Here is a 26765-nt window from a genome sequence, read left to right as displayed (position 1 = left end):
GGTTACTTAGGTAAATAAGACGAGCCAAAACGACTTTTGCTTTAGCTTGCAATCGGCAACCTCACTCTTTTGCACTTGCCTAATGGGCATCCCTCAATACACGTTAGAAGCCTTTGCGAGGTACACTACAAACCATTCCAGCTGCCGTAACAACACCGATCTAGCTAGCCAAACGGCATGTTTGATAAAATCTCTGAACGACCCTGGGGTTGCTGCAGCACAGAGCTTGGCTCAGATAGAACGCCTAGCATGTTGGTCAGTTAAGCAGGCGAATTTAACAACATTAGTATTGAATGCGATGCTAGAGGACACAAACAGCATTCGGCATGCGGTGCTGCAAAACAGAACAGCCATCGGCTTCTTGCTCCTGGCACAGGGGCATGAATGTGAAGACCTAGAAGGAATGTGTTGCTTCAATCTTAGCGACCACAGCGTATCCATCCATAAAGCGCTGAAAGCCCTGCGAGACCATACGGAGAGGATCCAGGTGGACGACGACCCCATCGGAGACTGGTTCAAGAAGACGTTTGGCAACTTCGGGAGTTGGATTGCGAAGATCGTTAAGGGCATAGTATTAGCACTCTTAGTAATTGTGTGTATTGCCGCTATTCTGCCGTGTGTGATTATGTGCTTTCAGAATTGCTTGCTAAGGATTATGTAGTAGCTTAAGAACCAATGCATAGAGTATAGAGTATCACAGGTATCGGGAACAATTGTAGCGTTTGCGTTCGCGCTGTTACGGGATATTACTGAGCATAGGGAGGGGGAGATGTAGTAGGCGTGGCGAGGAGACGGTGTGTGACGGGGTCAGGTTCCCTATGCTCAGGGCTTGCCAGGTGCTGTCCCATAATAGGACAGCATGTATGCAAGGGGTGTAGACAAAGCGGGACGAGAATATTTAAGTGCCTGCTACATTTTAATAAACGCCATTTTGCTTCACCTATACTTGGGGTCTGTGTGAGCATTTGGCCCCGACCTGGTATGGGGTCGGTTTCGCTGGCAAAGCAGCATCTTATGGGGTGGAAAACGAATGTTGCAGAGAGAGCGGCAACAAACAACCTCAACCTCAAATGACAAATAAACAGGGAATGGAGCTTGTTTGTGCAACCCCAGCCCTTGGGATGAAGAGTCATTCTCATTTCTTTACTTTTCATTGTGTAGGTATGTTTCAAACAGCAAGCTCAAGCCAGGAGAAAGGCTGAGCACTAAACTATCAGACAAACGTGTCTGTCTGATAGTGAAGAAAATCACCCAAGAGACTGATTTAATTCGCTGCTTGAGAAGGTTTATCTGAACCTCAGTCTGTTTCATCCCACTAAATGACACAGACTCAGAGCTAGAAGCAGAAAAAAGGGGCTGACACCACCACCATGAGTGGGCTTGCTAATCAAGCCTTTAATTTCCCTTTGGTTACATTTGCTTGAATTGAAACCTTATGCATCAAGCAAAATTAAAATGGTTTGTGCTTTTGTTCTGAGTAAGAAAAAATCCTAAATTCAACTCCATTCAAAACAATTATTTTCTCTGGCAGCTGAACCAAAAGAACCCACTAATTATTCACACATATTGTAGCAAGATTATTTCATCCAAGTCCCAGCATGCAGTTTTCTACTATAGCAAATACAATACTTGCCATGAAAGTTCATCACAAAAGATTTAGATTTCTTTCCTTAATCTCTGATGCAGACAATTGTTTTTCTTGCCAGTCTTAAAGAAAAACCAACTATACAAAAAAAAAAGCAACTTTCAAACAAAAACTCTACAAGAAAATATTCTCACAATTTCATTCTGCAATTTCTCATTTAATTCTACTGTCTACACCCTCCCTTCCTATTCAACTGCACAGTTGGTTTTCACAGAATCACAGAATGGCCAGGGTTGGAAGGGACCTCAAGGATCATGAATCTCCAACCCCCTGCCAATGCAGGGCCACCAACCTCCACATTCAGTGCTAGACCAGGCTGCCCAGGGCCCCATCCAATCTGGCCTTGAACACCTCTAGCGACGGGGCATCCACAGCCTCTCTGAGCAGCCTGTTCCAGCACCTCACCACTCTCTCTGTAAAGAACTTCCCCCTGACATCCAACTTAAATCTTCCCTCCTTCAGCTTAAAACCATTTCCCCTTGTCCTGCTGTTATCTACCCTTTCAGAGAGTTTTAATGCGTTACATTAACCTTAGCCACATTTTGTTCTTCTCAAAATATATCCCTCAAAAATTTTTTATAAAATGACTTACGATTTGACTTATCACTCAGTGAGCCTCTCAGCAACCTATCCAACAAGATGATGAGAAGACAAGAGCTAAAAAACACAGGAAACCCACAAGGGCCTTGTGGCTCTGTAACACCTGAGAGAGCTCCAGCACTCTGCTTCAGGAGCAGCCCACAGGCTTCTTGAGCTTAGGACTACTGAGCTGACTTCTTTGAATCTAGCAGTAATTACAATAGTAATTCCTGTTCCTATAGGATTTTTCAATGAAAACATATCAGAACTAGATAGATTTCTTTTTTTTTTTTTTTACATCTGCTTTGTAAAATAATTACTTTCAACTATTCCATCATAGCCCACATTCACCACTGGCCTACAATTCAGTCCTTCTTCTAGAACAATAACAATCAGAATACTGGCAAAGCACATCTCAGTGTATCTTGTTCCCAAAAACATGACTTGTTGGAATGAGGCACAACAAGGCACAACTATGTTATTATATTAATAATATAATAAAATTTCATATGTTTTGCAAAAAATAAAGTAATACAAGTTTCAAACCCATACTTACACAGTTCCAGTAAACTTCTCTTACAAAGTAGAAAAGAAGCATCTATCTTTTGAACAAACTTGTGCAGACACATAAGCAAGGACTACTGAAATTCTGCTATATGCAGGTCAGGGTGCTATGTTACAGACACAGTTAGATAGCAACATCTTTTACAAGGATTTAATTAAACCTGTATTCCACTAATCATCTTTCACACCTGGTGTTAATGTAAGGAGATTAAAGTAACACCAAGTCTTTTTACTGCCAGTGATAGAATTATGAATTGATGTGCTAACTGCCATACAGAGACTTCCTAGCCTAGAAGGAAAAAAAAAATGTCAAGCAGCAGCTATTCAGTTTGAGATGTAAGGATAATTTATCTGTAGGCATGGCATTAATATGTAGCAGAACTAAACCTATTCCTTAATAGAGGACATAAGAGAACGAACACTGACCTAAGAGACCAGGGAATGGGAGAAAGGAGGAAGCAGCAAATTTAACATGTGGAATCACTTGCCTGGAAGCTAAACAGATTAGCTGGAAACTTTTCACTCACTTGGTTAAGGTATTAAGAACACAAACATTATGTATGGATAAGATTATGAGAATGACTTGAATTAATAAAGCTGATACTCCACTCATACTGAGCTTACTTGACAAATGTATAGCTTGTATAGCTGCAGCTGTTGAGATGCACAAGCTCTGCTTATTACCAACAACCTAACTGTACAGTGTACATGTAATTCAACTTTGCTATTGCTAGACTCTGATTTAAGAACTGTTCAGAAAATCCTGGACTCCCAGTGATATAAAGTATACTCCACCAGGACTATCTTAATAAAGTAGTTCACAAACAGACATTCTTGACTATGCTTAAGGAGTTACAAAAGTGATAGAATCTCACTGCAGGTTACTTCCGTTCTTTCTCCCTACCCTAGGTTCACAAACAAGTGAAGAAACAAAAACATTAGAAACACCTTCACATACCAGTTATCATTTCCCCTCCATGATGGCCAGATTTCAGAAATCCAAAGACTGTTTTGGATTGATAGGCACAATCCACACAAGCTTGTACAGCTTGTTGAAGTACCACGTTGACAGGACCTGGTCCAAAGTGATCTGGAAGCTCCTGAACCTTTTTCTTATCCAGGTGAGGCCCAGAATTTCCATGCTTGTTGACATAAACACACACTGAAAAAGAACAAGCCATATTTATACAGAATATTTCTGCTTTCTTCACACCTAGTGCACACAGAATAGAGACATGTTTCACGTGCTAGAACTGCATTGTTTCTTAAGTCCCAAATTCACTCCCATCTGACCTCTAAAGCCTTTCCGTACCCTGCTAACGTACAAAGCTATCACAACCTGCATCTCTACTCACGCAATAGTCCCAGCAAAGCAAGAACTACCAGTACATGCTCTAAACTACCAAAAATCTATTCTTAAAAGTTGTCCTTGCTGCCCTATTTTTTCTCAGATTTGAGACGATACAACAAACCAAACCCTATAGCATACGCCTGCTATTGGTGCCCATTCTGAAGCACCCACACAGCGTTAATAATGTCTGTGCACAATGGTCAGTATCTGCTATCTTCAGCAACCATGCATGTATGATTTCCACACTACAGTTTGACTTTCAGTGCTAAACAAAAGAACAGTACTTACCTGGAAACTGTGCAAAGTGGTTTAAGGCTTATCATGAAAGTAATCAAATAGGACTATTGAAAACAGAGACAATGTCCTCTTGAGGGAAGAAAACAGGTCTTTCTTACAGCAAATGTCATCCAATTGGGAGAAAATCTCCTCTCTTGGGGAGAAAAGTGGTCTTTCTGAGAGAAGGTGTCCTCTTCTTGGCTGCAAGTGTCCCATTTGGCATTGTCATGGAGGCTTTTTGGGGAGAAAGCGTGTGGCAGTTGTAAGAGAAGGGGTATTTCTGGGAGCAAATCTCCTCTTTTTGGAAGAGAAGGTGAAATTTCCAAGGGAAAAGTGGCATTTCTGGGAGGAAATGACATAGCTGGAGGAGAAAAGTGGGAACCGGTGGGAAAGAATATCTTGTACTGGAGAGCAACGGTGGTCTTTTTGGTGTGCCAAGTGGTCTCTTGGGGAGAAAACGTGGTAAATAGGGGAGACAATGTCCTCTGGAGGAGTGTCAAGTAGTATTTGGGAGAGCAAACGTCAGGTATTTCTCGGAAACCGGCTGTTTCTGGGAGATAGTAGCAGACTTGGTTGGAAATTGACAGGTGTTTGTGAGAAAGCTGGTATTTTGGGAAAAAAAAGGCCGTTTTTTAAAGAATAAGCTGGCATTTCTGGGAGAATATGTCCCATCTTTGGGAGAAAACGGGTGTATGTGGGAGAAAATGTCGTGTATTTGGGAGAAAGCTGGTGTATGTGGGAGAAAAGGCCATTGTGATGGGAGTCAGTGTGATCTTGAGGAGTGGAAAGCAGTATTCTTGAGATGAAACGTGAGGTATTTCTAAGAGTCCTGGTATTTCTGGGAGAAAATGTCTTGTTTGTTTTATTGTTTTTAATATTTATATATTTTTTATGTTGCAATTTCAAGGAAACACTTCGACAGAAATTGCTTTTAATTCTTTTGGCATACATAGAAGATGCGAAAATGCACATCATATTTTCACATGAATGTAGTAACACAAAAAAAGTTCAAAGCAGTAACTGATACACTCAATTATAAAAGCTGCCCTTCCTGTGCAAGAAATGTAACTCAGCCCTTGGGCTAGATGCCATTCTGTGTCATTGATGTAAACCTGGCGGACAGTACAAATACTCTGAATTTAAAATGGCATGACTAAAAATGGAGTCTTTCCTCTAGCTTTTAAGTTTTAAGAAACATAAAATATGGACGTATGCTTGGCCACTTTTCCTTTCATTATATACAAAAGTGACTCTCTCTAAAATAACTGTCAAACTAAGAGGGACTGTCAGAAACCTATCACAGGAGGTAATCTATTTGCTCAGGTTGCTGAAGAGCAATGAAAAAGTAGATATTGAGTTTCAGTTTTCAGCACATACATTAAAGTCCCATGCCTGTAATTAGGTCTCCTACCTTCCAAATAGAATTTTAAAAAAGTTTGATACATGATTATTTTAAATTATTTTTCTATAATTGGTTAGTGGTATTGTGGAACACATATTTAAGGATTAATGATGAGAAAGATTAGAAATCCAAAAAGTGTAAAATTCCATGCAAACTCAATTAAGTTTCAAGGACATTTCCATCAGAAAGAATGGAAATGAAGAAAGAACGGAGCCCCCAGGCTGGTTGTTGAGTGAGAATTACTGCTTACCCAGCATCCGTTTGCTTCATCAAGTGTCCCCCATCTGCTCACAGAAACCTCTCTAAGATGCTTTTCTGAAGAATATTTGGCAGCATGTTTCCCAGGGCTGATGCCTAGAGGAGAGGGTTACATGGAGACTTGCTGTCTATCTTGATGGCAAACCCCTCCTAAGTAGGAATCCAGAGCTGGTGACTCACTTTGTAGTCTTGTATAGGTCTGGGGCAAGACAACATTATGGCAGTGGGGAGATATTCATGGTCAGGCTGGACAGGCCTCTGAGGTCTCTGACCTCTGTGGGTGTCCCTGTTCATTACTGGGGAACTGGACTCAATGGTCTGTAAGAGTCCCTTCCAACTCAAAAAAAAATTCTATGATTCTATGATTCTATGAATATTCCTGGTTTTATTACAAGTACAAATACTGATAAAGCCTACATTCAAATTGTTTATTCCTTGCTTTTGGAGAAGCTAAAACACTAGCACTAAGAGTTTTAATCAACGTAGATAATAGCTTGTCAGTTGTTATGCACAGTGGTACGTGCACCCAGTTTGAAATTTCACTGCCATTAATGTTTTTAATTTTTTAAGTGATATGACACAGTACATGCAATCAACAATAATGAACATACCATGGTTCAGGACCCCTGATCTCTCAGCTAGTAATTCAAAATATTTTCATGTGTAGAGACAAGACAAGTATTATGTCCTAAAAGGAGTCTAGGTCCCCAGCACTATTTCTCTCTCTATTTGATCCCTAAAAACAACTGTTTTCTTGCCAAAGATTTCTTCTTTTAAGAACGTTGCAACAAAACGTTGCTGGCATGCCATACAGAGACTTCCTAGCCTAGAAGGAAAAAAAAAATGTCAAGCAGCAGCTATTCAGTTTGAGATGTAAGGATAATTTATCTGTAGGCATGGCATTAATATGTAGCAGAACTAAACCTATTCCTTAATAGAGGACATAAGAGAACGAACACTGACCTAAGAGACCAGGGAATGGGAGAAAGGAGGAAGCAGCAAATTTAACATGTGGAATCACTTGCCTGGAAGCTAAACAGATTAGCTGGAAACTTTTCACTCACTTGGTTAAAGTATTAAGAACACAAACATTATGTATGGATAAGATTATGAGAATGACTTGAATTAATAAAGCTGATACTCCACTCATACTGAGCTTACTTGACAAATGTATAGCTTGTATAGCTGCAGCTGTTGAGATGCACAAGCTCTGCTTATTACCAACAACCTAACTGTACAGTGTACATGTAATTCAACTTTGCTATTGCTAGACTCTGATTTAAGAACTGTTCAGAAAATCCTGGACTCCCAGTGATATAAAGTATACTCCACCAGGACTATCTTAATAAAGTAGTTCACAAACAGACATTCTTGACTATGCTTAAGGAGTTACAAAAGTGATAGAATCTCACTGCAGGTTACTTCCGTTCTTTCTCCCTACCCTAGGTTCACAAACAAGTGAAGAAACAAAAAAAATTAGAAACACCTTCACATACCAGTTATCATTTCCCCTCCATGATGGCCAGATTTCAGAAATCCAAAGACTGTTTTGGATTGATAGGCACAATCCACACAAGCTTGTACAGCTTGTTGAAGTACCACGTTGACAGGACCTGGTCCAAAGTGATCTGGAAGCTCCTGAACCTTTTTCTTATCCAGGTGAGGCCCAGAATTTCCATGCTTGTTGACATAAACACACACTGAAAAAGAACAAGCCATATTTATACAGAATATTTCTGCTTTCTTCACACCTAGTGCACACAGAATAGAGACATGTTTCACGTGCTAGAACTGCATTGTTTCTTAAGTCCCAAATTCACTCCCATCTGACCTCTAAAGCCTTTCCGTACCCTGCTAACGTACAAAGCTATCACAACCTGCATCTCTACTCACGCAATAGTCCCAGCAAAGCAAGAACTACCAGTACATGCTCTAAACTACCAAAAATCTATTCTTAAAAGTTGTCCTTGCTGCCCTATTTTTTCTCAGATTTGAGACGATACAACAAACCAAACCCTATAGCATACGCCTGCTATTGGTGCCCATTCTGAAGCACCCACACAGCGTTAATAATGTCTGTGCACAATGGTCAGTATCTGCTATCTTCAGCAACCATGCATGTATGATTTCCACACTACAGTTTGACTTTCAGTGCTAAACAAAAGAACAGTACTTACCTGGAAACTGTGCAAAGTGGTTTAAGGCTTATCATGAAAGTAATCAAATAGGACTATTGAAAACAGAGACAATGTCCTCTTGAGGGAAGAAAACAGGTCTTTCTTACAGCAAATGTCATCCAATTGGGAGAAAATCTCCTCTCTTGGGGAGAAAAGTGGTCTTTCTGAGAGAAGGTGTCCTCTTCTTGGCTGCAAGTGTCCCATTTGGCATTGTCATGGAGGCTTTTTGGGGAGAAAGCGTGTGGCAGTTGTAAGAGAAGGGGTATTTCTGGGAGCAAATCTCCTCTTTTTGGAAGAGAAGGTGAAATTTCCAAGGGAAAAGTGGCATTTCTGGGAGGAAATGACATAGCTGGGGGAGAAAAGTGGGAACCGGTGGGAAAGAATATCTTGTACTGGAGAGCAACGGTGGTCTTTTTGGTGTGCCAAGTGGTCTCTTGGGGAGAAAACGTGGTAAATAGGGGAGACAATGTCCTCTGGAGGAGTGTCAAGTAGTATTTGGGAGAGCAAACGTCAGGTATTTCTCGGAAACCGGCTGTTTCTGGGAGATAGTAGCAGACTTGGTTGGAAATTGACAGGTGTTTGTGAGAAAGCTGGTATTTTGGGAAAAAAAAGGCCGTTTTTTAAAGAATAAGCTGGCATTTCTGGGAGAATATGTCCCATCTTTGGGAGAAAACGGGTGTATGTGGGAGAAAATGTCGTGTATTTGGGAGAAAGCTGGTGTATGTGGGAGAAAAGGCCATTGTGATGGGAGTCAGTGTGATCTTGAGGAGTGGAAAGCAGTATTCTTGAGATGAAACGTGAGGTATTTCTAAGAGTCCTGGTATTTCTGGGAGAAAATGTCTTGTTTGTTTTATTGTTTTTAATATTTATATATTTTTTATGTTGCAATTTCAAGGAAACACTTCGACAGAAATTGCTTTTAATTCTTTTGGCATACATAGAAGATGCGAAAATGCACATCATATTTTCACATGAATGTAGTAACACAAAAAAAGTTCAAAGCAGTAACTGATACACTCAATTATAAAAGCTGCCCTTCCTGTGCAAGAAATGTAACTCAGCCCTTGGGCTAGATGCCATTCTGTGTCATTGATGTAAACCTGGCGGACAGTACAAATACTCTGAATTTAAAATGGCATGACTAAAAATGGAGTCTTTCCTCTAGCTTTTAAGTTTTAAGAAACATAAAATATGGACGTATGCTTGGCCACTTTTCCTTTCATTATATACAAAAGTGACTCTCTCTAAAATAACTGTCAAACTAAGAGGGACTGTCAGAAACCTATCACAGGAGGTAATCTATTTGCTCAGGTTGCTGAAGAGCAATGAAAAAGTAGATATTGAGTTTCAGTTTTCAGCACATACATTAAAGTCCCATGCCTGTAATTAGGTCTCCTACCTTCCAAATAGAATTTTAAAAAAGTTTGATACATGATTATTTTAAATTATTTTTCTATAATTGGTTAGTGGTATTGTGGAACACATATTTAAGGATTAATGATGAGAAAGATTAGAAATCCAAAAAGTGTAAAATTCCATGCAAACTCAATTAAGTTTCAAGGACATTTCCATCAGAAAGAATGGAAATGAAGAAAGAACGGAGCCCCCAGGCTGGTCGTTGAGTGAGAATTACTGCTTACCCAGCATCCGTTTGCTTCATCAAATGTCCCCCATCTGCTCACAGAAACCTCTCTAAGATGCTTTTCTGAAGAATATTTGGCAGCATGTTTCCCAGGGCTGATGCCTAGAGGAGAGGGTTACATGGAGACTTGCTGTCTATCTTGATGGCAAACCCCTCCTAAGTAGGAATCCAGAGCTGGTGACTCACTTTGTAGTCTTGTATAGGTCTGGGGCAAGACAACATTATGGCAGTGGGGAGATATTCATGGTCAGGCTGGACAGGCCTCTGAGGTCTCTGACCTCTGTGGGTGTCCCTGTTCATTACTGGGGAACTGGACTCAATGGTCTGTAAGAGTCCCTTCCAACTCAAAAAAAAATTCTATGATTCTATGATTCTATGAATATTCCTGGTTTTATTACAAGTACAAATACTGATAAAGCCTACATTCAAATTGTTTATTCCTTGCTTTTGGAGAAGCTAAAACACTAGCACTAAGAGTTTTCATCAACGTAGATAATAGCTTGTCAGTTGTTATGCACAGTGGTACGTGCACCCAGTTTGAAATTTCACTGCCATTAATGTTTTTAATTTTTTAAGTGATATGACACAGTACATGCAATCAACAATAATGAACATACCATGGTTCAGGACCCCTGATCTCTCAGCTAGTAATTCAAAATATTTTCATGTGTAGAGACAAGACAAGTATTATGTCCTAAAAGGAGTCTAGGTCCCCAGCACTATTTCTCTCTCTATTTGATCCCTAAAAACAACTGTTTTCTTGCCAAAGATTTCTTCTTTTAAGAACGTTGCAACAAAACGTTGCTGGCATGCCATACAGAGACTTCCTAGCCTAGAAGGAAAAAAAAAATGTCAAGCAGCAGCTATTCAGTTTGAGATGTAAGGATAATTTATCTGTAGGCATGGCATTAATATGTAGCAGAACTAAACCTATTCCTTAATAGAGGACATAAGAGAACGAACACTGACCTAAGAGACCAGGGAATGGGAGAAAGGAGGAAGCAGCAAATTTAACATGTGGAATCACTTGCCTGGAAGCTAAACAGATTAGCTGGAAACTTTTCACTCACTTGGTTAAAGTATTAAGAACACAAACATTATGTATGGATAAGATTATGAGAATGACTTGAATTAATAAAGCTGATACTCCACTCATACTGAGCTTACTTGACAAATGTATAGCTTGTATAGCTGCAGCTGTTGAGATGCACAAGCTCTGCTTATTACCAACAACCTAACTGTACAGTGTACATGTAATTCAACTTTGCTATTGCTAGACTCTGATTTAAGAACTGTTCAGAAAATCCTGGACTCCCAGTGATATAAAGTATACTCCACCAGGACTATCTTAATAAAGTAGTTCACAAACAGACATTCTTGACTATGCTTAAGGAGTTACAAAAGTGATAGAATCTCACTGCAGGTTACTTCCGTTCTTTCTCCCTACCCTAGGTTCACAAACAAGTGAAGAAACAAAAAAAATTAGAAACACCTTCACATACCAGTTATCATTTCCCCTCCATGATGGCCAGATTTCAGAAATCCAAAGACTGTTTTGGATTGATAGGCACAATCCACACAAGCTTGTACAGCTTGTTGAAGTACCACGTTGACAGGACCTGGTCCAAAGTGATCTGGAAGCTCCTGAACCTTTTTCTTATCCAGGTGAGGCCCAGAATTTCCATGCTTGTTGACATAAACACACACTGAAAAAGAACAAGCCATATTTATACAGAATATTTCTGCTTTCTTCACACCTAGTGCACACAGAATAGAGACATGTTTCACGTGCTAGAACTGCATTGTTTCTTAAGTCCCAAATTCACTCCCATCTGACCTCTAAAGCCTTTCCGTACCCTGCTAACGTACAAAGCTATCACAACCTGCATCTCTACTCACGCAATAGTCCCAGCAAAGCAAGAACTACCAGTACATGCTCTAAACTACCAAAAATCTATTCTTAAAAGTTGTCCTTGCTGCCCTATTTTTTCTCAGATTTGAGACGATACAACAAACCAAACCCTATAGCATACGCCTGCTATTGGTGCCCATTCTGAAGCACCCACACAGCGTTAATAATGTCTGTGCACAATGGTCAGTATCTGCTATCTTCAGCAACCATGCATGTATGATTTCCACACTACAGTTTGACTTTCAGTGCTAAACAAAAGAACAGTACTTACCTGGAAACTGTGCAAAGTGGTTTAAGGCTTATCATGAAAGTAATCAAATAGGACTATTGAAAACAGAGACAATGTCCTCTTGAGGGAAGAAAACAGGTCTTTCTTACAGCAAATGTCATCCAATTGGGAGAAAATCTCCTCTCTTGGGGAGAAAAGTGGTCTTTCTGAGAGAAGGTGTCCTCTTCTTGGCTGCAAGTGTCCCATTTGGCATTGTCATGGAGGCTTTTTGGGGAGAAAGCGTGTGGCAGTTGTAAGAGAAGGGGTATTTCTGGGAGCAAATCTCCTCTTTTTGGAAGAGAAGGTGAAATTTCCAAGGGAAAAGTGGCATTTCTGGGAGGAAATGACATAGCTGGGGGAGAAAAGTGGGAACCGGTGGGAAAGAATATCTTGTACTGGAGAGCAACGGTGGTCTTTTTGGTGTGCCAAGTGGTCTCTTGGGGAGAAAACGTGGTAAATAGGGGAGACAATGTCCTCTGGAGGAGTGTCAAGTAGTATTTGGGAGAGCAAACGTCAGGTATTTCTCGGAAACCGGCTGTTTCTGGGAGATAGTAGCAGACTTGGTTGGAAATTGACAGGTGTTTGTGAGAAAGCTGGTATTTTGGGAAAAAAAAGGCCGTTTTTTAAAGAATAAGCTGGCATTTCTGGGAGAATATGTCCCATCTTTGGGAGAAAACGGGTGTATGTGGGAGAAAATGTCGTGTATTTGGGAGAAAGCTGGTGTATGTGGGAGAAAAGGCCATTGTGATGGGAGTCAGTGTGATCTTGAGGAGTGGAAAGCAGTATTCTTGAGATGAAACGTGAGGTATTTCTAAGAGTCCTGGTATTTCTGGGAGAAAATGTCTTGTTTGTTTTATTGTTTTTAATATTTATATATTTTTTATGTTGCAATTTCAAGGAAACACTTCGACAGAAATTGCTTTTAATTCTTTTGGCATACATAGAAGATGCGAAAATGCACATCATATTTTCACATGAATGTAGTAACACAAAAAAAGTTCAAAGCAGTAACTGATACACTCAATTATAAAAGCTGCCCTTCCTGTGCAAGAAATGTAACTCAGCCCTTGGGCTAGATGCCATTCTGTGTCATTGATGTAAACCTGGCGGACAGTACAAATACTCTGAATTTAAAATGGCATGACTAAAAATGGAGTCTTTCCTCTAGCTTTTAAGTTTTAAGAAACATAAAATATGGACGTATGCTTGGCCACTTTTCCTTTCATTATATACAAAAGTGACTCTCTCTAAAATAACTGTCAAACTAAGAGGGACTGTCAGAAACCTATCACAGGAGGTAATCTATTTGCTCAGGTTGCTGAAGAGCAATGAAAAAGTAGATATTGAGTTTCAGTTTTCAGCACATACATTAAAGTCCCATGCCTGTAATTAGGTCTCCTACCTTCCAAATAGAATTTTAAAAAAGTTTGATACATGATTATTTTAAATTATTTTTCTATAATTGGTTAGTGGTATTGTGGAACACATATTTAAGGATTAATGATGAGAAAGATTAGAAATCCAAAAAGTGTAAAATTCCATGCAAACTCAATTAAGTTTCAAGGACATTTCCATCAGAAAGAATGGAAATGAAGAAAGAACGGAGCCCCCAGGCTGGTCGTTGAGTGAGAATTACTGCTTACCCAGCATCCGTTTGCTTCATCAAATGTCCCCCATCTGCTCACAGAAACCTCTCTAAGATGCTTTTCTGAAGAATATTTGGCAGCATGTTTCCCAGGGCTGATGCCTAGAGGAGAGGGTTACATGGAGACTTGCTGTCTATCTTGATGGCAAACCCCTCCTAAGTAGGAATCCAGAGCTGGTGACTCACTTTGTAGTCTTGTATAGGTCTGGGGCAAGACAACATTATGGCAGTGGGGAGATATTCATGGTCAGGCTGGACAGGCCTCTGAGGTCTCTGACCTCTGTGGGTGTCCCTGTTCATTACTGGGGAACTGGACTCAATGGTCTGTAAGAGTCCCTTCCAACTCAAAAAAAAATTCTATGATTCTATGATTCTATGAATATTCCTGGTTTTATTACAAGTACAAATACTGATAAAGCCTACATTCAAATTGTTTATTCCTTGCTTTTGGAGAAGCTAAAACACTAGCACTAAGAGTTTTCATCAACGTAGATAATAGCTTGTCAGTTGTTATGCACAGTGGTACGTGCACCCAGTTTGAAATTTCACTGCCATTAATGTTTTTAATTTTTTAAGTGATATGACACAGTACATGCAATCAACAATAATGAACATACCATGGTTCAGGACCCCTGATCTCTCAGCTAGTAATTCAAAATATTTTCATGTGTAGAGACAAGACAAGTATTATGTCCTAAAAGGAGTCTAGGTCCCCAGCACTATTTCTCTCTCTATTTGATCCCTAAAAACAACTGTTTTCTTGCCAAAGATTTCTTCTTTTAAGAACGTTGCAACAAAACGTTGCTGGCATGCCATACAGAGACTTCCTAGCCTAGAAGGAAAAAAAAAATGTCAAGCAGCAGCTATTCAGTTTGAGATGTAAGGATAATTTATCTGTAGGCATGGCATTAATATGTAGCAGAACTAAACCTATTCCTTAATAGAGGACATAAGAGAACGAACACTGACCTAAGAGACCAGGGAATGGGAGAAAGGAGGAAGCAGCAAATTTAACATGTGGAATCACTTGCCTGGAAGCTAAACAGATTAGCTGGAAACTTTTCACTCACTTGGTTAAAGTATTAAGAACACAAACATTATGTATGGATAAGATTATGAGAATGACTTGAATTAATAAAGCTGATACTCCACTCATACTGAGCTTACTTGACAAATGTATAGCTTGTATAGCTGCAGCTGTTGAGATGCACAAGCTCTGCTTATTACCAACAACCTAACTGTACAGTGTACATGTAATTCAACTTTGCTATTGCTAGACTCTGATTTAAGAACTGTTCAGAAAATCCTGGACTCCCAGTGATATAAAGTATACTCCACCAGGACTATCTTAATAAAGTAGTTCACAAACAGACATTCTTGACTATGCTTAAGGAGTTACAAAAGTGATAGAATCTCACTGCAGGTTACTTCCGTTCTTTCTCCCTACCCTAGGTTCACAAACAAGTGAAGAAACAAAAACATTAGAAACACCTTCACATACCAGTTATCATTTCCCCTCCATGATGGCCAGATTTCAGAAATCCAAAGACTGTTTTGGATTGATAGGCACAATCCACACAAGCTTGTACAGCTTGTTGAAGTACCACGTTGACAGGACCTGGTCCAAAGTGATCTGGAAGCTCCTGAACCTTTTTCTTATCCAGGTGAGGCCCAGAATTTCCATGCTTGTTGACATAAACACACACTGAAAAAGAACAAGCCATATTTATACAGAATATTTCTGCTTTCTTCACACCTAGTGCACACAGAATAGAGACATGTTTCACGTGCTAGAACTGCATTGTTTCTTAAGTCCCAAATTCACTCCCATCTGACCTCTAAAGCCTTTCCGTACCCTGCTAACGTACAAAGCTATCACAACCTGCATCTCTACTCACGCAATAGTCCCAGCAAAGCAAGAACTACCAGTACATGCTCTAAACTACCAAAAATCTATTCTTAAAAGTTGTCCTTGCTGCCCTATTTTTTCTCAGATTTGAGACGATACAACAAACCAAACCCTATAGCATACGCCTGCTATTGGTGCCCATTCTGAAGCACCCACACAGCGTTAATAATGTCTGTGCACAATGGTCAGTATCTGCTATCTTCAGCAACCATGCATGTATGATTTCCACACTACAGTTTGACTTTCAGTGCTAAACAAAAGAACAGTACTTACCTGGAAACTGTGCAAAGTGGTTTAAGGCTTATCATGAAAGTAATCAAATAGGACTATTGAAAACAGAGACAATGTCCTCTTGAGGGAAGAAAACAGGTCTTTCTTACAGCAAATGTCATCCAATTGGGAGAAAATCTCCTCTCTTGGGGAGAAAAGTGGTCTTTCTGAGAGAAGGTGTCCTCTTCTTGGCTGCAAGTGTCCCATTTGGCATTGTCATGGAGGCTTTTTGGGGAGAAAGCGTGTGGCAGTTGTAAGAGAAGGGGTATTTCTGGGAGCAAATCTCCTCTTTTTGGAAGAGAAGGTGAAATTTCCAAGGGAAAAGTGGCATTTCTGGGAGGAAATGACATAGCTGGGGGAGAAAAGTGGGAATCGGTGGGAAAGAATATCTTGTACTGGAGAGCAACGGTGGTCTTTTTGGTGTGCCAAGTGGTCTCTTGGGGAGAAAACGTGGTAAATAGGGGAGACAATGTCCTCTGGAGGAGTGTCAAGTAGTAGTTGGGAGAGCAAACGTCAGGTATTTCTCGGAAACCGGCTGTTTCTGGGAGATAGTAGCAGACTTGGTTGGAAATTGACAGGTGTTTGTGAGAAAGCTGGTATTTTGGGAAAAAAAAGGCCGTTTTTTAAAGAATAAGCTGGCATTTCTGGGAGAATATGTCCCATCTTTGGGAGAAAACGGGTGTATGTGGGAGAAAATGTCGTGTATTTGGGAGAAAGCTGGTGTATGTGGGAGAAAAGGCCATTGTGATGGGAGTCAGTGTGATCTTGAGGAGTGGAAAGCAGTATTCTTGAGATGAAACGTGAGGTATTTCTAAGAGTCCTGGTATTTCTGGGAGAAAATGTCTTGTTTGTTTTATTGTTTTTAATATTTATATATTTTTTATGTTGCAATTTCAAGGAAACACTTCGACAGAAATTGCTTTTAATTCTTTTGGCATACATAGAAGATGCGAAAATGCACATCATATTTTCACATGAATGTAGTAACACAAAAAAAGTTCAAAGCAGTAACTGATACACTCAATTATAAAAGCTGCCCTTCCTGTGCAAGAAATGTAACTCAGCCCTTGGGCTAGATGCCATTCTGTGTCATTGATGTAAACCTGGCGGACAGTACAAATACTCTGAATTTAAAATGGCATGACTAAAAATGGAGTCTTTCCTCTAGCTTTTAAGTTTTAAGAAACATAAAATATGGACGTATGCTTGGCCACTTTTCCTTTCATTATATACAAAAGTGACTCTCTCTAAAATAACTGTCAAACTAAGAGGGACTGTCAGAAACCTATCACAGGAGGTAATCTATTTGCTCAGGTTGCTGAAGAGCAATGAAAAAGTAGATATTGAGTTTCAGTTTTCAGCACATACATTAAAGTCCCATGCCTGTAATTAGGTCTCCTACCTTCCAAATAGAATTTTAAAAAAGTTTGATACATGATTATTTTAAATTATTTTTCTATAATTGGTTAGTGGTATTGTGGAACACATATTTAAGGATTAATGATGAGAAAGATTAGAAATCCAAAAAGTGTAAAATTCCATGCAAACTCAATTAAGTTTCAAGGACATTTCCATCAGAAAGAATGGAAATGAAGAAAGAACGGAGCCCCCAGGCTGGTTGTTGAGTGAGAATTACTGCTTACCCAGCATCCGTTTGCTTCATCAAATGTCCCCCATCTGCTCACAGAAACCTCTCTAAGATGCTTTTCTGAAGAATATTTGGCAGCATGTTTCCCAGGGCTGATGCCTAGAGGAGAGGGTTACATGGAGACTTGCTGTCTATCTTGATGGCAAACCCCTCCTAAGTAGGAATCCAGAGCTGGTGACTCACTTTGTAGTCTTGTATAGGTCTGGGGCAAGACAACATTATGGCAGTGGGGAGATATTCATGGTCAGGCTGGACAGGCCTCTGAGGTCTCTGACCTCTGTGGGTGTCCCTGTTCACTACTGGGGAACTGGACTCAATGGTCTGTAAGAGTCCCTTCCAACTCAAAAAAAAATTCTATGATTCTATGATTCTATGAATATTCCTGGTTTTATTACAAGTACAAATACTGATAAAGCCTACATTCAAATTGTTTATTCCTTGCTTTTGGAGAAGCTAAAACACTAGCACTAAGAGTTTTAATCAACGTAGATAATAGCTTGTCAGTTGTTATGCACAGTGGTACGTGCACCCAGTTTGAAATTTCACTGCCATTAATGTTTTTAATTTTTTAAGTGATATGACACAGTACATGCAATCAACAATAATGAACATACCATGGTTCAGGACCCCTGATCTCTCAGCTAGTAATTCAAAATATTTTCATGTGTAGAGACAAGACAAGTATTATGTCCTAAAAGGAGTCTAGGTCCCCAGCACTATTTCTCTCTCTATTTGATCCCTAAAAACAACTGTTTTCTTGCCAAAGATTTCTTCTTTTAAGAACGTTGCAACAAAACGTTGCTGGCATGCCATACAGAGACTTCCTAGCCTAGAAGGAAAAAAAAAATGTCAAGCAGCAGCTATTCAGTTTGAGATGTAAGGATAATTTATCTGTAGGCATGGCATTAATATGTAGCAGAACTAAACCTATTCCTTAATAGAGGACATAAGAGAACGAACACTGACCTAAGAGACCAGGGAATGGGAGAAAGGAGGAAGCAGCAAATTTAACATGTGGAATCACTTGCCTGGAAGCTAAACAGATTAGCTGGAAACTTTTCACTCACTTGGTTAAAGTATTAAGAACACAAACATTATGTATGGATAAGATTATGAGAATGACTTGAATTAATAAAGCTGATACTCCACTCATACTGAGCTTACTTGACAAATGTATAGCTTGTATAGCTGCAGCTGTTGAGATGCACAAGCTCTGCTTATTACCAACAACCTAACTGTACAGTGTACATGTAATTCAACTTTGCTATTGCTAGACTCTGATTTAAGAACTGTTCAGAAAATCCTGGACTCCCAGTGATATAAAGTATACTCCACCAGGACTATCTTAATAAAGTAGTTCACAAACAGACATTCTTGACTATGCTTAAGGAGTTACAAAAGTGATAGAATCTCACTGCAGGTTACTTCCGTTCTTTCTCCCTACCCTAGGTTCACAAACAAGTGAAGAAACAAAAAAAATTAGAAACACCTTCACATACCAGTTATCATTTCCCCTCCATGATGGCCAGATTTCAGAAATCCAAAGACTGTTTTGGATTGATAGGCACAATCCACACAAGCTTGTACAGCTTGTTGAAGTACCACGTTGACAGGACCTGGTCCAAAGTGATCTGGAAGCTCCTGAACCTTTTTCTTATCCAGGTGAGGCCCAGAATTTCCATGCTTGTTGACATAAACACACACTGAAAAAGAACAAGCCATATTTATACAGAATATTTCTGCTTTCTTCACACCTAGTGCACACAGAATAGAGACATGTTTCACGTGCTAGAACTGCATTGTTTCTTAAGTCCCAAATTCACTCCCATCTGACCTCTAAAGCCTTTCCGTACCCTGCTAACGTACAAAGCTATCACAACCTGCATCTCTACTCACGCAATAGTCCCAGCAAAGCAAGAACTACCAGTACATGCTCTAAACTACCAAAAATCTATTCTTAAAAGTTGTCCTTGCTGCCCTATTTTTTCTCAGATTTGAGACGATACAACAAACCAAACCCTATAGCATACGCCTGCTATTGGTGCCCATTCTGAAGCACCCACACAGCGTTAATAATGTCTGTGCACAATGGTCAGTATCTGCTATCTTCAGCAACCATGCATGTATGATTTCCACACTACAGTTTGACTTTCAGTGCTAAACAAAAGAACAGTACTTACCTGGAAACTGTGCAAAGTGGTTTAAGGCTTATCATGAAAGTAATCAAATAGGACTATTGAAAACAGAGACAATGTCCTCTTGAGGGAAGAAAACAGGTCTTTCTTACAGCAAATGTCATCCAATTGGGAGAAAATCTCCTCTCTTGGGGAGAAAAGTGGTCTTTCTGAGAGAAGGTGTCCTCTTCTTGGCTGCAAGTGTCCCATTTGGCATTGTCATGGAGGCTTTTTGGGGAGAAAGCGTGTGGCAGTTGTAAGAGAAGGGGTATTTCTGGGAGCAAATCTCCTCTTTTTGGAAGAGAAGGTGAAATTTCCAAGGGAAAAGTGGCATTTCTGGGAGGAAATGACATAGCTGGGGGAGAAAAGTGGGAATCGGTGGGAAAGAATATCTTGTACTGGAGAGCAACGGTGGTCTTTTTGGTGTGCCAAGTGGTCTCTTGGGGAGAAAACGTGGTAAATAGGGGAGACAATGTCCTCTGGAGGAGTGTCAAGTAGTAGTTGGGAGAGCAAACGTCAGGTATTTCTCGGAAACCGGCTGTTTCTGGGAGATAGTAGCAGACTTGGTTGGAAATTGACAGGTGTTTGTGAGAAAGCTGGTATTTTGGGAAAAAAAAGGCCGTTTTTTAAAGAATAAGCTGGCATTTCTGGGAGAATATGTCCCATCTTTGGGAGAAAACGGGTGTATGTGGGAGAAAATGTCGTGTATTTGGGAGAAAGCTGGTGTATGTGGGAGAAAAGGCCATTGTGATGGGAGTCAGTGTGATCTTGAGGAGTGGAAAGCAGTATTCTTGAGATGAAACGTGAGGTATTTCTAAGAGTCCTGGTATTTCTGGGAGAAAATGTCTTGTTTGTTTTATTGTTTTTAATATTTATATATTTTTTATGTTGCAATTTCAAGGAAACACTTCGACAGAAATTGCTTTTAATTCTTTTGGCATACATAGAAGATGCGAAAATGCACATCATATTTTCACATGAATGTAGTAACACAAAAAAAGTTCAAAGCAGTAACTGATACACTCAATTATAAAAGCTGCCCTTCCTGTGCAAGAAATGTAACTCAGCCCTTGGGCTAGATGCCATTCTGTGTCATTGATGTAAACCTGGCGGACAGTACAAATACTCTGAATTTAAAATGGCATGACTAAAAATGGAGTCTTTCCTCTAGCTTTTAAGTTTTAAGAAACATAAAATATGGACGTATGCTTGGCCACTTTTCCTTTCATTATATACAAAAGTGACTCTCTCTAAAATAACTGTCAAACTAAGAGGGACTGTCAGAAACCTATCACAGGAGGTAATCTATTTGCTCAGGTTGCTGAAGAGCAATGAAAAAGTAGATATTGAGTTTCAGTTTTCAGCACATACATTAAAGTCCCATGCCTGTAATTAGGTCTCCTACCTTCCAAATAGAATTTTAAAAAAGTTTGATACATGATTATTTTAAATTATTTTTCTATAATTGGTTAGTGGTATTGTGGAACACATATTTAAGGATTAATGATGAGAAAGATTAGAAATCCAAAAAGTGTAAAATTCCATGCAAACTCAATTAAGTTTCAAGGACATTTCCATCAGAAAGAATGGAAATGAAGAAAGAACGGAGCCCCCAGGCTGGTTGTTGAGTGAGAATTACTGCTTACCCAGCATCCGTTTGCTTCATCAAGTGTCCCCCATCTGCTCACAGAAACCTCTCTAAGATGCTTTTCTGAAGAATATTTGGCAGCATGTTTCCCAGGGCTGATGCCTAGAGGAGAGGGTTACATGGAGACTTGCTGTCTATCTTGATGGCAAACCCCTCCTAAGTAGGAATCCAGAGCTGGTGACTCACTTTGTAGTCTTGTATAGGTCTGGGGCAAGACAACATTATGGCAGTGGGGAGATATTCATGGTCAGGCTGGACAGGCCTCTGAGGTCTCTGACCTCTGTGGGTGTCCCTGTTCATTACTGGGGAACTGGACTCAATGGTCTGTAAGAGTCCCTTCCAACTCAAAAAAAAATTCTATGATTCTATGATTCTATGAATATTCCTGGTTTTATTACAAGTACAAATACTGATAAAGCCTACATTCAAATTGTTTATTCCTTGCTTTTGGAGAAGCTAAAACACTAGCACTAAGAGTTTTCATCAACGTAGATAATAGCTTGTCAGTTGTTATGCACAGTGGTACGTGCACCCAGTTTGAAATTTCACTGCCATTAATGTTTTTAATTTTTTAAGTGATATGACACAGTACATGCAATCAACAATAATGAACATACCATGGTTCAGGACCCCTGATCTCTCAGCTAGTAATTCAAAATATTTTCATGTGTAGAGACAAGACAAGTATTATGTCCTAAAAGGAGTCTAGGTCCCCAGCACTATTTCTCTCTCTATTTGATCCCTAAAAACAACTGTTTTCTTGCCAAAGATTTCTTCTTTTAAGAACGTTGCAACAAAACGTTGCTGGCATGCCATACAGAGACTTCCTAGCCTAGAAGGAAAAAAAAAATGTCAAGCAGCAGCTATTCAGTTTGAGATGTAAGGATAATTTATCTGTAGGCATGGCATTAATATGTAGCAGAACTAAACCTATTCCTTAATAGAGGACATAAGAGAACGAACACTGACCTAAGAGACCAGGGAATGGGAGAAAGGAGGAAGCAGCAAATTTAACATGTGGAATCACTTGCCTGGAAGCTAAACAGATTAGCTGGAAACTTTTCACTCACTTGGTTAAAGTATTAAGAACACAAACATTATGTATGGATAAGATTATGAGAATGACTTGAATTAATAAAGCTGATACTCCACTCATACTGAGCTTACTTGACAAATGTATAGCTTGTATAGCTGCAGCTGTTGAGATGCACAAGCTCTGCTTATTACCAACAACCTAACTGTACAGTGTACATGTAATTCAACTTTGCTATTGCTAGACTCTGATTTAAGAACTGTTCAGAAAATCCTGGACTCCCAGTGATATAAAGTATACTCCACCAGGACTATCTTAATAAAGTAGTTCACAAACAGACATTCTTGACTATGCTTAAGGAGTTACAAAAGTGATAGAATCTCACTGCAGGTTACTTCCGTTCTTTCTCCCTACCCTAGGTTCACAAACAAGTGAAGAAACAAAAAAAATTAGAAACACCTTCACATACCAGTTATCATTTCCCCTCCATGATGGCCAGATTTCAGAAATCCAAAGACTGTTTTGGATTGATAGGCACAATCCACACAAGCTTGTACAGCTTGTTGAAGTACCACGTTGACAGGACCTGGTCCAAAGTGATCTGGAAGCTCCTGAACCTTTTTCTTATCCAGGTGAGGCCCAGAATTTCCATGCTTGTTGACATAAACACACACTGAAAAAGAACAAGCCATATTTATACAGAATATTTCTGCTTTCTTCACACCTAGTGCACACAGAATAGAGACATGTTTCACGTGCTAGAACTGCATTGTTTCTTAAGTCCCAAATTCACTCCCATCTGACCTCTAAAGCCTTTCCGTACCCTGCTAACGTACAAAGCTATCACAACCTGCATCTCTACTCACGCAATAGTCCCAGCAAAGCAAGAACTACCAGTACATGCTCTAAACTACCAAAAATCTATTCTTAAAAGTTGTCCTTGCTGCCCTATTTTTTCTCAGATTTGAGACGATACAACAAACCAAACCCTATAGCATACGCCTGCTATTGGTGCCCATTCTGAAGCACCCACACAGCATTAATAATGTCTGTGCACAATGGTCAGTATCTGCTATCTTCAGCAACCATGCATGTATGATTTCCACACTACAGTTTGACTTTCAGTGCTAAACAAAAGAACAGTACTTACCTGGAAACTGTGCAAAGTGGTTTAAGGCTTATCATGAAAGTAATCAAATAGGACTATTGAAAACAGAGACAATGTCCTCTTGAGGGAAGAAAACAGGTCTTTCTTACAGCAAATGTCATCCAATTGGGAGAAAATCTCCTCTCTTGGGGAGAAAAGTGGTCTTTCTGAGAGAAGGTGTCCTCTTCTTGGCTGCAAGTGTCCCATTTGGCATTGTCATGGAGGCTTTTTGGGGAGAAAGCGTGTGGCAGTTGTAAGAGAAGGGGTATTTCTGGGAGCAAATCTCCTCTTTTTGGAAGAGAAGGTGAAATTTCCAAGGGAAAAGTGGCATTTCTGGGAGGAAATGACATAGCTGGGGGAGAAAAGTGGGAATCGGTGGGAAAGAATATCTTGTACTGGAGAGCAACGGTGGTCTTTTTGGTGTGCCAAGTGGTCTCTTGGGGAGAAAACGTGGTAAATAGGGGAGACAATGTCCTCTGGAGGAGTGTCAAGTAGTATTTGGGAGAGCAAACGTCAGGTATTTCTCGGAAACCGGCTGTTTCTGGGAGATAGTAGCAGACTTGGTTGGAAATTGACAGGTGTTTGTGAGAAAGCTGGTATTTTGGGAAAAAAAAGGCCGTTTTTTAAAGAATAAGCTGGCATTTCTGGGAGAATATGTCCCATCTTTGGGAGAAAACGGGTGTAGGTGGGAGAAAATGTCGTGTATTTGGGAGAAAGCTGGTGTATGTGGGAGAAAAGGCCATTGTGATGGGAGTCAGTGTGATCTTGAGGAGTGGAAAGCAGTATTCTTGAGATGAAACGTGAGGTATTTCTAAGAGTCCTGGTATTTCTGGGAGAAAATGTCTTGTTTTGTTTTATTGTTTTTAATATTTATATATTTTTTATGTTGCAATTTCAAGGAAACACTTCGACAGAAATTGCTTTTAATTCTTTTGGCATACATAGAAGATGTGAAAATGCACATCATATTTTCACATGAATGTAGTAACACAAAAAAAGTTCAAAGCAGTAACTGATACACTCAATTATAAAAGCTGCCCTTCCTGTGCAAGAAATGTAACTCAGCCCTTGGGCTAGATGCCATTCTGTGTCATTGATGTAAACCTGGCGGACAGTACAAATACTCTGAATTTAAAATGGCATGACTAAAAATGGAGTCTTTCCTCTAGCTTTTAAGTTTTAAGAAACATAAAATATGGACGTATGCTTGGCCACTTTTCCTTTCATTATATACAAAAGTGACTCTCTCTAAAATAACTGTCAAACTAAGAGGGACTGTCAGAAACCTATCACAGGAGGTAATCTATTTGCTCAGGTTGCTGAAGAGCAATGAAAAAGTAGATATTGAGTTTCAGTTTTCAGCACATACATTAAAGTCCCATGCCTGTAATTAGGTCTCCTACCTTCCAAATAGAATTTTAAAAAAGTTTGATACATGATTATTGTAAATTATTTTTCTATAATTGGTTAGTGGTATTGTGGAACACATATTTAAGGATTAATGATGAGAAAGATTAGAAATCCAAAAAGTGTAAAATTCCATGCAAACTCAATTAAGTTTCAAGGACATTTCCATCAGAAAGAATGGAAATGAAGAAAGAACGGAGCCCCCAGGCTGGTTGTTGAGTGAGAATTACTGCTTACCCAGCATCCGTTTGCTTCATCAAATGTCCCCCATCTGCTCACAGAAACCTCTCTAAGATGCTTTTCTGAAGAATATTTGGCAGCATGTTTCCCAGGGCTGATGCCTAGAGGAGAGGGTTACATGGAGACTTGCTGTCTATCTTGATGGCAAACCCCTCCTAAGTAGGAATCCAGAGCTGGTGACTCACTTTGTAGTCTTGTATAGGTCTGGGGCAAGACAACATTATGGCAGTGGGGAGATATTCATGGTCAGGCTGGACAGGCCTCTGAGGTCTCTGACCTCTGTGGGTGTCCCTGTTCATTACTGGGGAACTGGACTCAATGGTCTGTAAGAGTCCCTTCCAACTCAAAAAAAAATTCTATGATTCTATGATTCTATGAATATTCCTGGTTTTATTACAAGTACAAATACTGATAAAGCCTACATTCAAATTGTTTATTCCTTGCTTTTGGAGAAGCTAAAACACTAGCACTAAGAGTTTTAATCAACGTAGATAATAGCTTGTCAGTTGTTATGCACAGTGGTACGTGCACCCAGTTTGAAATTTCACTGCCATTAATGTTTTTAATTTTTTAAGTGATATGACACAGTACATGCAATCAACAATAATGAACATACCATGGTTCAGGACCCCTGATCTCTCAGCTAGTAATTTAAAATATTTTCATGTGTAGAGACAAGACAAGTATTATGTCCTAAAAGGAGTCTAGGTCCCCAGCACTATTTCTCTCTCTATTTGATCCCTAAAAACAACTGTTTTCTTGCCAAAGATTTTGCATCGTTAAATCTCCTTTCTGAAACAATGAATATTGTGTAGTTGCAGGCCACTTTTTCAAACCTGTGGACATTCCCTTTGCTTCTACTTCTTTAAGCAACCTGCAGTTGCAATACACTTTTGCAGTACAGTCTTGAACCTCTTTATTCCTTGTTTTTCAGTCACCATGGGCTGTGTCTGTGCTGTCTTTGTAACCAGGAGCAGGGAATGACCTCTTTTCTCCCAGTCAGTTTTCTCAACACATCTACTGGTGTGGATGAAGCAAGCAAAGGCAACAAGAAAAGCAAATACAATTATACTACCAAGCAGGAGTATCATTTATTATAGATGATAATCACATGTTGGTTTGTCACTAGGTGTGTTTAATCAACGACTTTCTTTTTGAAATAAGAGTGAAGATAAAAGAAAAGTTCAAATAGGATTCCTACATGTCTCGTTTTCATTAAAGATTAGATCTGCTACAACACGATGAACTGAGGATAATATAATGTAACGTCCAAACACTTTTTTTCAAGTAATGTTAACACTGAATGAAAGGTATACAGGCTTCAATGAAATTAGGAAGTTGAGGCCTAGTTGAATGCTATTTGTTGTTGAATGGTATTTGTGACAGTGTTGAAAGAAATGGCTGATGTTATTGTAAAGTTACTGTCTGTCATCTATGAAAAACGGTGTTCTGCACAGGTCTGTGAGTGTTAGAAATGGGCTTTCTTGAAGAGCTGTCTTTATGGAAAAGGAGGCATTGCTTGCAAACTGGTAAATTGGGAAGAAAAAAAAAAAAAGTAACATTTCTGATT

At 39.6% G+C, this 26765-nt stretch overlaps 2 protein-coding genes and 3 long non-coding RNA genes across 8 annotated transcripts in view; 1 reads left to right on the top strand and 4 right to left on the bottom strand.

Annotated features, from left to right (window-relative positions):
• The window catches only part of LOC149916338 (uncharacterized), a 152127-nt gene that overhangs the window by 104330 nt on the left and 21032 nt on the right, over nt 1-26765 (top strand). The window lies entirely within an intron of this gene.
• Nucleotides 1037-8513, bottom strand: LOC149916342 (sex comb on midleg-like protein 4). Of its 3 annotated transcripts, XM_090147848.1 has the most exons (4): nt 7572-8513; nt 6068-6171; nt 3747-3950; nt 1037-1723 (listed from the first exon to the last, which is right to left on the bottom strand). In XM_090147848.1, exons 1-3 carry the CDS (start codon nt 7792-7794, stop codon nt 3780-3782), a joined length of 498 nt encoding a protein of 165 aa, XP_090003974.1. In that variant the 5' UTR covers nt 7795-8513; the 3' UTR covers nt 1037-1723; nt 3747-3779. The 3 variants fall into 3 exon arrangements, 2 of the variants coding, with proteins under 2 accessions (XP_090003974.1, XP_090003973.1); XM_090147847.1 differs by lacking the exon at nt 1037-1723 and having other exon boundaries at nt 2640-3950; XR_016469963.1 differs by lacking the exons at nt 1037-1723; nt 3747-3950; nt 7572-8513 and adding an exon at nt 3960-4649 and having other exon boundaries at nt 6068-6235.
• Nucleotides 10258-12338, bottom strand: LOC149916341 (uncharacterized). The gene is made up of 2 exons (XR_016470210.1): nt 11397-12338; nt 10258-10726 (listed from the first exon to the last, which is right to left on the bottom strand). It is a non-coding gene; the product is annotated as an uncharacterized LOC149916341 (long non-coding RNA).
• On the bottom strand, nt 14083-16276 carry LOC149916340 (uncharacterized). The gene is made up of 2 exons (XR_016470209.1): nt 15221-16276; nt 14083-14551 (listed from the first exon to the last, which is right to left on the bottom strand). It is a non-coding gene; the product is annotated as an uncharacterized LOC149916340 (long non-coding RNA).
• On the bottom strand, nt 17717-23433 carry LOC149916339 (sex comb on midleg-like protein 4). 2 transcript variants are annotated; one of them, XM_090147846.1, is made up of 4 exons: nt 22871-23433; nt 21367-21470; nt 19046-19249; nt 17717-18375 (listed from the first exon to the last, which is right to left on the bottom strand). In XM_090147846.1, exons 1-3 carry the CDS (start codon nt 23091-23093, stop codon nt 19079-19081), a joined length of 498 nt encoding a protein of 165 aa, XP_090003972.1. In that variant the 5' UTR covers nt 23094-23433; the 3' UTR covers nt 17717-18375; nt 19046-19078. The 2 variants fall into 2 exon arrangements, 1 of the variants encoding a protein (XP_090003972.1); XR_016469962.1 differs by lacking the exons at nt 17717-18375; nt 19046-19249 and adding an exon at nt 19259-19948 and having other exon boundaries at nt 21367-22200.

The sequence above is a fragment of the Phasianus colchicus genome, chromosome 11 (genome assembly GCF_987193195.1).
Source record: "Phasianus colchicus chromosome 11, bPhaCol1.hap1.1, whole genome shotgun sequence".
Classification (NCBI taxonomy): Eukaryota; Metazoa; Chordata; class Aves; order Galliformes; family Phasianidae; genus Phasianus; species Phasianus colchicus.
Note: the sequence above shows the minus strand (reverse complement) of the source record. Positions and strands in the feature narration are given on the sequence as shown.

Bases quoted from the DNA above. Each gene is read 5' to 3' on its own strand.
- LOC149916339 (XM_090147846.1), bottom strand. From the start codon at position 23,093: ATGGCTTGTTCTTTTTCAGTGTGTGTTTATGTCAACAAGCATGGAAAT. The intron at 21,471-22,870 runs GTATGTGAAGGT...CCTCTCCTCTAG, and splicing joins TGGAGGGGAAATGATAACTG to GCATCAGCCCTGGGAAACAT. The intron at 19,250-21,366 runs GTAAGCAGTAAT...GTTCTTTTTCAG, and splicing joins ATGAAGCAAACGGATGCTGG to TGTGTGTTTATGTCAACAAG.
- LOC149916342 (XM_090147848.1), bottom strand. From the start codon at position 7,794: ATGGCTTGTTCTTTTTCAGTGTGTGTTTATGTCAACAAGCATGGAAAT. The intron at 6,172-7,571 runs GTATGTGAAGGT...CCTCTCCTCTAG, and splicing joins TGGAGGGGAAATGATAACTG to GCATCAGCCCTGGGAAACAT. The intron at 3,951-6,067 runs GTAAGCAGTAAT...GTTCTTTTTCAG, and splicing joins ATGAAGCAAACGGATGCTGG to TGTGTGTTTATGTCAACAAG.